Raw genomic sequence first — 13,073 nt, 5'->3', positions numbered from 1 at the left:
AACAGGTGAACTAGAGGGGCAACAATGAGACGACCCCCAAACCAGGAATGGTTTAACAGGTGGGGGCCACTGGCATTTTTCCCTCCTCATCTTTTCTGACAGTGTTTTCACTAGTTTTGCATTTGGCGACGGTCAGTGTCACTACTGGTAGCATGAGGCGATACCTGGACCCTACAGAGGTTGCACAGGTAGTCCAACTCCTCCAGGATGGCGCATCAGTACGTGCCATTGCCAGAAGGTTTGCTGTGTCTCCCAGCACAATCTCAAGGGCATGGAGGTTCAAATCCTTGAACCCATTGTCAGACCCTATGCTGGTGCGGTGGGTCCTGGGTTCCTCCTGGTGCACGACAATGCCCGGCCTCATGTGGCAAGAGCATGTAGGCAGTTCCTGGAGGATGAAGGAATTGATACCACACGTGTATCACACACACGTACCCTGCCACAGACACTATCACACACACGTACCCTGTCACAGACACTCTCACACACACGTACCCTGCCGCAGACACTCTCATACACACGTATCCTGCCGCAGACACTCTCACACACACGTACCCTGCCGCAGACACTCAAACACACGTATCCTGCCACAGACACTCTCACACACACGTACCCTGTCACAGACACTCTCACACACACGTATCCTATCGCAGACACTCACACACGCGTACCCTGTCACAGACACTCTCACACACACGTACCCTGCCACAGACACTCTCACACACACGTATCCTGCCACAGACACTCTCACACACACGTAACCTGCCTCAGACACTCTCACACACACGTACCCTGCCTCAGACACTCTCACACACACGTACCCTGCCACAGACACTCTCACACACACGTATCCTGCCACAGACACTCTCACACACACGTACCCTGTCACAGACACTCTCACACAAAGTATCCTATCGCAGACACTCACACACGCGTACCCTGTCACAGACACTCTCACACACGCGTACCCTGCCTCAGACACTCTCACACACGCGTACCCTGTCACAGACACTCTCACACACGCGTAGCCTGCCACAGACACTCTCACACACGCGTACCCTGCCACAGACACTCTCACACACACGTATCCTACCGCAGACACTCTCACACACACGTACCCTGCCGCAGACACTCTCACACACACGTATCCTATCGCAGACACTCACACACGCGTACCCTGTCACAGACACTCTCACACACGCGTACCCTGCCTCAGACACTCTCACACACGTGTACCCTGTCACAGACACTCTCACACACGCGTACACTGTCACAGACACTCACACACATATCCTGCCGCAGACACTCTCATAGACGCGTATCCTGCCGCAGACACTCTCACACACACATACCCAGTCACAGACACTCTCACACACACGTACCTAGCCACAGACACTCTCACACACACGTACCCTGCCACAGACACTCTCACACACGCGTACACTGTCACAGACACTCACACACATATCCTGCCGCAGACACTCTCATAGACACGTATCCTGCCGCAGACACTCTCACACACACGTACTCTGTCACAGACACTCTCACACACACGTACCCTGCCGCAGACACTCTCACACACACGTACCCTGCTGCAGACACTCTCATACACGCGTAACCTACCACAGACACTCTCGCACACACGTACCCTGCCTCAGACACTCTCACACACACGTACTCTGTCACGGACACTCTCACACACACGTATCCTGCCGCAGACACTCTCACACACACGTATCCTGCCGCAGACACTCTCACACACACGTACCCTGCCGCAGACACTCTCACACACACGTACCCTGCCGCAGACACTCTCACACACACGTACCCTGCCGCAGACACTCTCACACACACGTACCCTGCCGCAGACACTCTCACACACACGTATCCTGCCGCAGACACTCTCACACACGCGTACTCTGTCACAGACACTCTCACACACACGTACCCTGCCACAGACACTCTCACACACACGTATCCTGCCACAGACACTCTCACACACACGTACCCTGCCACAGACACTATCACACACACGTACCCTGTCACAGACACTCTCACACACACGTACCCTGCCTCAGACACTCTCACACACACGTATCCTGCCGCAGACACTCTCACACACACGTACCCTGCCGCAGACACTCACACACACATATCCTGCCGCAGACACTCTCACACACACGTACCCTGTCGCAGACACTCTCACACACACGTATCCTATCGCAGACACTCACACACGCGTACCCTGTCACAGACACTCTCACACACACGTACCCTGCCACAGACACTCTCACACACACGTATCCTGCCACAGACACTCTCACACACACGTAACCTGCCTCAGACACTCTCACACACACGTACCCTGCCTCAGACACTCTCACACACACGTACCCTGCCACAGACACTCTCACACACACGTATCCTGCCACAGACACTCTCACACACACGTACCCTGTCACAGACACTCTCACACAAAGTATCCTATCGCAGACACTCACACACGCATACCCTGTCACAGACACTCTCACACACGCGTACCCTGCCTCAGACACTCTCACACACGCGTACCCTGTCACAGACACTCTCACACACGCGTAGCCTGCCACAGACACTCTCACACACGCGTACCCTGCCACAGACACTCTCACACACACGTATCCTACCGCAGACACTCTCACACACACGTACCCTGCCGCAGACACTCTCACACACACGTATCCTACCGCAGACACTCTCACACATACGTACCCTGCCACAGACACTCTCGCACACACGTATCCTGCCGCAGACACTCTCGCACACACGTACCCTTCCACAGACACACTAACACACACATACCCTGCCACAGACAGGCTCACACACACGTACCCTGCCACAGACACTCTCACACACGCGTACACTGTCACAGACACTCACACACATATCCTGCCGCAGACACTCTCATAGACGCGTATCCTGCCGCAGACACTCTCACACACACATACCCAGTCACAGACACTCTCACACACACGTACCTAGCCACAGACACTCTCACACACACGTACCCTGCCACAGACACTCTCACACACGCGAACACTGTCACAGACACTCACACACATATCCTGCCGCAGACACTCTCATAGACACGTATCCTGCCGCAGACACTCTCACACACACGTACTCTGTCACAGACACTCTCACACACACGTACCCTGCCGCAGACACTCTCACACACACGTACCCTGCCGCAGACACTCTCATACACGCGTAACCTACCACAGACACTCTCATACACGCGTAACCTACCACAGACACTCTCGCACACACGTACCCTGCCTCAGACACTCTCACACACACGTACTCTGTCACGGACACTCTCACACACACGTATCCTGCCGCAGACACTCTCACACACACGTACCCTGCCGCAGACACTCTTACACACACGTACCCTGCCGCAGACACTCTCACACACACGTACCCTGCCGCAGACACTCTCACACACACGTATCCTGCCGCAGACACTCTCACACACGCGTACTCTGTCACAGACACTCTCACACACGCGTATCCTGCCACAGACACTCTCACACACGCGTACTCTGTCACAGAAACTCTCACACACACGTACCCTGCCACAGACACTCTCACACACACGTGCCCTGCCACAGACACTCTCACACACGTACCCTGCCGCAGACACTCTCAGACACGTGTACCCTGCCCCAGACACTCTCTCACACGCGTATCCTGCCACAGACACTCTCACACAGACGTACCCTGCCACAGACACTCTCACACACACGTACCCTGCCTCAGACACTCTCACACACACGTATCCTGCCGCAGACACTCTCACACACACGTACCCTGCCGCAGACACTCTCACACACACGTACCCTGCCGCAGACACTATCACACACACGTACCCTGTCGCAGACACTCTCACACACACGTACCCTGTCGCAGACACTCTCACACACACGTACCCTGCCACAGACACTCTCACACACACGTACCCTGTCACAGACACTCTCACACACACGTATCCTATCGCAGACACTCACACACGCGTACCCTGTCACAGACACTCTCACACACACGTACCCTGCCTCAGACACTCTCACACACACGTATCCTGCCGCAGACACTCTCACACACGCGTACCCTGTCACAGACACTCTCACACACGCGTACCCTGCCACAGACACTCTCACACACGCGTACCCTGCCACAGACACTCTCACACACACGTATCCTGCCTCAGACACTCTCACATACACGTACCCTGCCACAGACACTGTCACACACACGTACCCTGTCACAGACACTCTCACACACACGTACCCTGCCACAGACACTCTTGCACACACGTATCCTGCCGCAGACACTCTCGCACACACGTACCCTTCCACAGACACACTAACACACATACCCTGCCACAGACACGCTCACACACACGTACCCTGCCACAGACACTCTCACACACACGTACCCTGTCACAGACACTCTCACACACACGTACCCTGTCACAGACACTCTCACACACACGTACCCTGCCACAGACACTCTCACACACACGTATCCTGCCACAGACACTCTCACACACACGTACCCTGTCACAGACACTCTCACACAAAGTATCCTATCGCAGACACTCACACACGCATACCCTGTCACAGACACTCTCACACACGCGTACCCTGCCTCAGACACTCTCACACACGCGTACCATGTCACAGACACTCTCACACACGCGTAGCCTGCCACAGACACTCTCACACACGCGTAGCCTGCCACAGACACTCTCACACACGCGTACCCTGCCACAGACACTCTCACACACACGTATCCTACCGCAGACACTCTCACACACACGTACCCTGCCGCAGACACTCTCACACACACGTATCCTGCCGCAGACACTCTCACACACGCGTACTCTGTCACAGACACTCTCACACACACGTACCCTGCCACAGACACTCTCACACACACGTATCCTGCCACAGACACTCTCACACACACGTACCCTGCCACAGACACTATCACACACACGTACCCTGTCACAGACACTCTCACACACACGTACCCTGCCTCAGACACTCTCACACACACGTATCCTGCCGCAGACACTCTCACACACACGTACCCTGCCGCAGACACTCACACACACATATCCTGCCGCAGACACTCTCACACACACGTACCCTGTCGCAGACACTCTCACACACACGTATCCTATCGCAGACACTCACACACGCGTACCCTGTCACAGACACTCTCACACACACGTACCCTGCCACAGACACTCTCACACACACGTATCCTGCCACAGACACTCTCACACACACGTAACCTGCCTCAGACACTCTCACACACACGTACCCTGCCTCAGACACTCTCACACACACGTACCCTGCCACAGACACTCTCACACACACGTATCCTGCCACAGACACTCTCACACACACGTACCCTGTCACAGACACTCTCACACAAAGTATCCTATCGCAGACACTCACACACGCATACCCTGTCACAGACACTCTCACACACGCGTACCCTGCCTCAGACACTCTCACACACGCGTACCCTGTCACAGACACTCTCACACACGCGTAGCCTGCCACAGACACTCTCACACACGCGTACCCTGCCACAGACACTCTCACACACACGTATCCTACCGCAGACACTCTCACACACACGTACCCTGCCGCAGACACTCTCACACACACGTATCCTACCGCAGACACTCTCACACACACGTACCCTGCCACAGACACTCTCGCACACACGTATCCTGCCGCAGACACTCTCGCACACACGTACCCTTCCACAGACACACTAACACACACATACCCTGCCACAGACAGGCTCACACACACGTACCCTGCCACAGACACTCTCACACACGCGTACACTGTCACAGACACTCACACACATATCCTGCCGCAGACACTCTCATAGACGCGTATCCTGCCGCAGACACTCTCACACACACATACCCAGTCACAGACACTCTCACACACACGTACCTAGCCACAGACACTCTCACACACACGTACCCTGCCACAGACACTCTCACACACGCGTACACTGTCACAGACACTCACACACATATCCTGCCGCAGACACTCTCATAGACACGTATCCTGCCGCAGACACTCTCACACACACGTACTCTGTCGCAGACACTCTCACACACACGTACCCTGCCGCAGACACTCTCACACACACGTACCCTGCCGCAGACACTCTCACACACACGTACCCTGCCGCAGACACTCTCATACACGCGTAACCTACCACAGACACTCTCATACACGCGTAACCTACCACAGACACTCTCGCACACACGTACCCTGCCTCAGACACTCTCACACACACGTATCCTGCCGCAGACACTCTCACACACACGTACCCTGCCGCAGACACTCTCACACACACGTACCCTGCCGCAGACACTCTCACACACACGTACCCTGCCGCAGACACTCTCACACACACGTACCCTGCCGCAGACACTCTCACACACACGTATCCTGCCGCAGACACTCTCACACACGCGTACTCTGTCACAGACACTCTCACACACACGTATCCTGCCACAGACACTCTCACACACGCGTACTCTGTCACAGAAACTCTCACACACACGTACCCTGCCACAGACACTCTCACACACACGTGCCCTGCCACAGACACTCTCACACACGTACCCTGCCGCAGACACTCTCAGACACGTGTACCCTGCCCCAGACACTCTCTCACACGCGTATCCTGCCACAGACACTCTCACACAGACGTACCCTGCCACAGACACTCTCACACACACGTACCCTGCCTCAGACACTCTCACACACACGTATCCTGCCGCAGACACTCTCACACACACGTACCCTGCCGCAGACACTCTCACACACACGTACCCTGCCACAGACACTATCACACACACGTACCCTGTCACAGACACTCTCACACACACGTACCCTGCCACAGACACTCTCACACACACGTACCCTGTCACAGACACTCTCACACACACGTATCCTATCGCAGACACTCACACACGCGTACCCTGTCACAGACACTCTCACACACACGTACCCTGCCTCAGACACTCTCACACACACGTATCCTGCCGCAGACACTCTCACACACGCGTACCCTGTCACAGACACTCTCACACACACGTACCCTGCCACAGACACTCTCACACACACGTATCCTGCCACAGACACTCTCACACACACGTACCCTGTCACAGACACTCTCACACAAAGTATCCTATCGCAGACACTCACACACGCATACCCTGTCACAGACACTCTCACACACGCGTACCCTGCCTCAGACACTCTCACACACGCGTACCCTGTCACAGACACTCTCACACACGCGTAGCCTGCCACAGACACTCTCACACACGCGTACCCTGCCACAGACACTCTCACACACACGTATCCTACCGCAGACACTCTCACACACACGTACCCTGCCGCAGACACTCTGACACACACGTATCCTACCGCAGACACTCTCACACATACGTACCCTGCCACAGACACTCTCGCACACACGTATCCTGCCGCAGACACTCTCGCACACACGTACCCTTCCACAGACACACTAACACAAACATACCCTGCCACAGACAGGCTCACACACACGTACCCTGCCACAGACACTCTCACACACGCGTACACTGTCACAGACACTCACACACATATCCTGCCGCAGACACTCTCATAGACGCGTATCCTGCCGCAGACACTCTCACACACACATACCCAGTCACAGACACTCTCACACACACGTACCTAGCCACAGACACTCTCACACACACGTACCCTGCCACAGACACTCTCACACACGCGTACACTGTCACAGACACTCACACACATATCCTGCCGCAGACACTCTCATAGACACGTATCCTGCCGCAGACACTCTCACACACACGTACTCTGTCACAGACACTCTCACACACGCGTACCCTGCCGCAGACACTCTCACACACACGTACCCTGCCGCAGACACTCTCATACACGCGTAACCTACCACAGACACTCTCATACACGCGTAACCTACCACAGACACTCTCGCACACACGTACCCTGCCTCAGACACTCTCACACACACGTACTCTGTCACGGACACTCTCACACACACGTATCCTGCCGCAGACACTCTCACACACACGTATCCTGCCGCAGACACTCTCACACACACGTACCCTGCCGCAGACACTCTCACACACACGTACCCTGCCGCAGACACTCTCACACACACGTACCCTGCCGCAGACACTCTCACACACACGTATCCTGCCGCAGACACTCTCACACACGCGTACTCTGTCACAGACACTCTCACACACACGTATCCTGCCACAGACACTCTCACACACGCGTACTCTGTCACAGAAACTCTCACACACACGTACCCTGCCACAGACACTCTCACACACGCGTACCCTGTCACAGACACTCTCACACACACGTACCCTGCCACAGACACTCTCACACACACGTGCCCTGCCACAGACACTCTCACACACGTACCCTGCCGCAGACACTCTCAGACACGTGTACCCTGCCCCAGACACTCTCTCACACGCGTATCCTGCCACAGACACTCTCACACAGACGTACCCTGCCACAGACACTCTCACACACACGTACCCTGCCTCAGACACTCTCACACACACGTATCCTGCCGCAGACACTCTCACACACACGTACCCTGCCGCAGACACTCTCACACACACGTACCCTGCCGCAGACACTATCACACACACGTACCCTGTCGCAGACACTCTCACACACACGTACCCTGCCGCAGACACTCTCACACACACGTACCCTGTCACAGACACTCTCACACACACGTATCCTATCGCAGACACTCACACACGCGTACCCTGTCACAGACACTCTCACACACACGTACCCTGCCTCAGACACTCTCACACACACGTATCCTGCCGCAGACACTCTCACACACGCGTACCCTGTCACAGACACTCTCACACACACGTACCCTGCCACAGACACTCTCACACACACGTACCCTGCCACAGACACTCTCACACACACGTATCCTGCCTCAGACACTCTCACATACACGTACCCTGCCACAGACACTGTCACACACACGTACCCTGTCACAGACACTCTCACACACACGTACCCTGCCACAGACACTCTTGCACACACGTATCCTGCCGCAGACACTCTCGCACACACGTACCCTTCCACAGACACACTAACACACATACCCTGCCACAGACACGCTCACACACACGTATCCTGCCACAGACACTCTCACACACACGTACCCTGTCACAGACACTCTCACACACACGTACCCTGTCACAGACACTCTCACACACACGTACACTGTCACAGACACTCACACACATATCCTGCCGCAGACACTCTCATAGACGCGTATCCTGCCACAGACACTCTCACACACGTACCCTGCCGCAGACACTCTCACACACGTACCCTGCCGCAGACACTCTCAGACACGTGTACCCTGCCACAGACACTCTCTCACACGCGTATCCTGCCACAGACACTCTCACACACGCGTACCCTGCCTCAGACACTCTCACACACGCGTACCCTGCCTCAGACACTCTCACACACGCGTACCCTGCCAGACACTCTCACACACACGTACCCTGCCAGACACTCTCACACACACATACCCTGCCACAGACACTCTCACACACACGTACCCTGCCACAGACACTCTCATACACATGTACCCTGCCACAGACACTCTCATACACATGTACCCTGCCACAGACACTCTCATACACATGTACCCTGTCACAGACACTCTCACACACATACCCTGCCAGACACTCTCACACACACATACCCTGCCAGACACTCTCACACACACATACCCTGCCACAGACACTCTCACACACGTACCCTGCCACAGACACTCTCACACATGCGTACCCTGCCACAGACACTCTCACACACACATACCCTGCCAGACACTCTCACACACACATACCCTGCCACAGACACTCTCACACACACGTACCCTGTCACAGACACTCTCACACACACATACCCTGCCAGACACTCTCACACACACATACCCTGCCACAGACACTCTCACACACACGTACCCTGTCACAGACACTCTCAAACACACATACCCTGCCAGACACTCACACACACGCGTACCCGGTCACTGACACTCTCAAACACACATACCCTGCCAGACACTCTCACATACATGTATCCTGCCGCAGACAAATGGCAAATGACAAATGGGACCAAACTGTTTGTCCGTTATAAGCGAAATTCCATTGTATGTGAGTCCGCTATATGCGATGCTTTTTCTGCAGGTTCTTAAAGGCGCACGGCCAGCGGACCTTGTCTGTTACAGATGATATTCCGTTATAAGCGAGTTCGTTATAATGGGATTATACTGCACCTCCAACTCCACCTAGCAGACATACCTATGAGGGGATTGAGGTATGGATTGATTCTGATCATGTTTGGACTAAACACCCCGGGATTCAAATACATCGTCCACCGTGATTCACCCACAGTATTGTTGTGCCACAGGTGAACTGCACAAACATGTTTTTTCACTGATCACTTATATAACTTGTTTCTCACAGAAAGAGCTAGAACACCTATCTTGCCTTTCCCAGCGGAAAGGGAGGCTTATCTTTTCTCTCCCAGGGGAAAAGGGAAAGCCTTGCCCAAAATGCTTCATAACCGCAAGCGCAAAACAGCCTCACCTGGACAGGAATTGGAGAATAAACAGCATATTCCCTGAGGAAGGGGGTGAGCCTGGCCAGCTCGCCCTGTCCCCGCACGCGTACCGCTCCAGATTTAGCATAAAGGAAGGGGGAGAGCTCAGCACTGACCGGAGATCAGCCGTGGGATAGAACGCGCATCGCCCGGAACTTCTCAGGAATTATGTGTTGGTCTCCTGCCAGGACTGAAAGGGGCTCCCCAGTCCGTGTGTGAAGGTGGGTGATTATAGCACGTCCGAGTGTAGATGGCTTGTGGCTACTTTTTCATTTTATTAATTAGTGGGATTACCTATCATCCATCCATTTTCCAAACCACTTATCCTACTGGGTTACGGGGGGTCCGGAGCCTATCCCGGAAGCAATGGGCACGAGGCAGGGAACAACCCAGGATGGGGGGCCAGCCCATCGCAGGGCACACTCACACACCATGCACTCACACACGCATTCCTATGGGCAATTTAGCAAGTCCAATTAGCCTCAGCATGTTTTTGGACTGTGGGGGGAAACCGGAGTACCCGGAGGAAACCCCACGACGACATGGGGAGAACATGCAATCTCCATACACATGTGACCCAGGCGGAGACTCGAACCCGGGTCCCAGAGGTGTGAGGTAACAGTGCTAACCACTGCACCACCATGCTGCCCCCGATTACCTATCAATGCTTATGAAATATATCATAATTTTGTGTATATTTTAAGAAATATTTCTGAACGGACCAAAGCGAACCTGATTGTTCCTTCGACATCCCTATATCCCCCTCTCACATTAAAACAATATTCTAGGTGGGGTCTTACCAAGGAATTGTATAATCTTAGCATCACTTCATTTAAATTAAACTCCACACACCTAGAGATGTAACCCAACATCCTATTGGCCTTTTTAATTGCTTCCCCACACTGGCGAGAGTGGGACATGGAAGCATCAACATTCACACCGAGGTCTTTCTCATAATCAGCTACCTTTATTTCAGAGGAACCCATAAAAAATCTGTACTTTATATTTCTGCTCCCTGCATGGATTACCTTACATTTATCTACATTAAATTTGATCTGCAAGGTATCAGCCCAGTCGCTAATTAAATCAAGATCCCGTTGTAGCCTCTCCACTGCTAGATCAGTATTTGCTACATCATCCACCTTGGTGTTGTCTGCAAATTTAACTTGTTTACTGTATGTATTGGTGTCAATATCATTAATGTAAAATAGGAACAATAGTGGTCCTAAAATTGAACCCTGCGGTACCCCACTATGAACGCAGGCCCACTGTGACATTGTGCCTCTAATAACTACCTGCTGCTTCCTGTCTGTTAACCAGTTTTCAATCCAAGATGCTACAGTTCCTAAAATCCCTGCAGCTTTGAGCTTAAGCAAGAGCTGTTTGAGGGGGACAACATCAAAGGTCTTCTGCAAATGTAAGTACTTTTTGTGACCAAGTTCTATTTTTGCTTCCTCAAAGAACTCAAGTAGATTAGTTAAACAGGATCTACTTCTCCTAAATCCAGGTTGGCTACCCCTCAGAATGTTATTTGTATCCAGGTTATTTGTATCCATAACTTTTCCAGTTATGCAAGTTAAAGTAATTGGCCTATAGTTTACTGGATTACATCTACCCCCTTTTTTGAATATGGGTGTTATATTAGCATACTTCCAATCATAAGGTACCACACGTGCAAATAAGGATTTCGGAAACAGTAAAGTTAAAGGTTGGCTAATAATAACCCTCATCTATTTTAAAACTATAGGTAAGATGCCATCAGGACCCTGTGATTTATTTATTTTGAGCTTAGCTAGGTTTTGTACCACATCAGCCTCAGTTATACATACAGTCCCTCCACAATTATTGGCACCCCTTTGTACAAGGGGTAAGAAAAAATCCACCTTCTGGTGAAGTTGCTTCATCTCACACGGAAAAAAATGAGAAAAATCCAACCTTTATTTAAAATCAATTTATTTGAAGGAAAATCAAACCCTTCATCAATAAATAATTATTTTTAACAAAAACACATGAGCCACGATTATTGGCAGCCCTGCAAATTATAGTGAACACTGTGACGCCCGCTCCGTCCGCTCCTCGTGTGTGCCACGCCCCTAATTACCCACGTGTGATTCCCTGATTGTGCCCAGTCACGTCATGTTCTTTTCTGATTAGTTCCCTGTATTTAAGTCTCTGTTGTACACTAACCCGTTGTCTGTCATTGACGTTACCTGCCATTTGTCCCTGCCTGCGTTTCCGTCCTGCCCTATTCCCAATTAAACCCTCGTTTGCCCCGTTTACCGCCTTCCTGCC

At 53.0% G+C, this 13,073-nt stretch overlaps 1 protein-coding gene across 1 annotated transcript; it reads right to left on the bottom strand.

Annotated features, from left to right (window-relative positions):
* Positions 1-565: 565 nt before the first annotated feature.
* Positions 566-12,998, bottom strand: LOC125722818 (keratin-associated protein 4-9-like). Its single transcript, XM_048999002.1, has 4 exons — positions 12,992-12,998; positions 5,342-5,920; positions 2,336-3,762; positions 566-1,207 (listed from the first exon to the last, which is right to left on the bottom strand). The coding sequence occupies exons 1-3, from the start codon at positions 12,996-12,998 to the stop codon at positions 3,320-3,322; spliced, it is 1,029 nt and encodes a 342-aa protein (XP_048854959.1). The 3' UTR covers positions 566-1,207; positions 2,336-3,319.
* Positions 12,999-13,073: the final 75 nt, after the last annotated feature.

This window comes from Brienomyrus brachyistius, unplaced genomic scaffold, assembly GCF_023856365.1.
Source record: "Brienomyrus brachyistius isolate T26 unplaced genomic scaffold, BBRACH_0.4 scaffold42, whole genome shotgun sequence".
NCBI lineage: Eukaryota > Metazoa > Chordata > Actinopteri > Osteoglossiformes > Mormyridae > Brienomyrus > Brienomyrus brachyistius.
The sequence above is the reverse complement of the archived record's forward strand: the minus strand, read 5'-3'. Positions and strand labels throughout refer to the sequence as shown.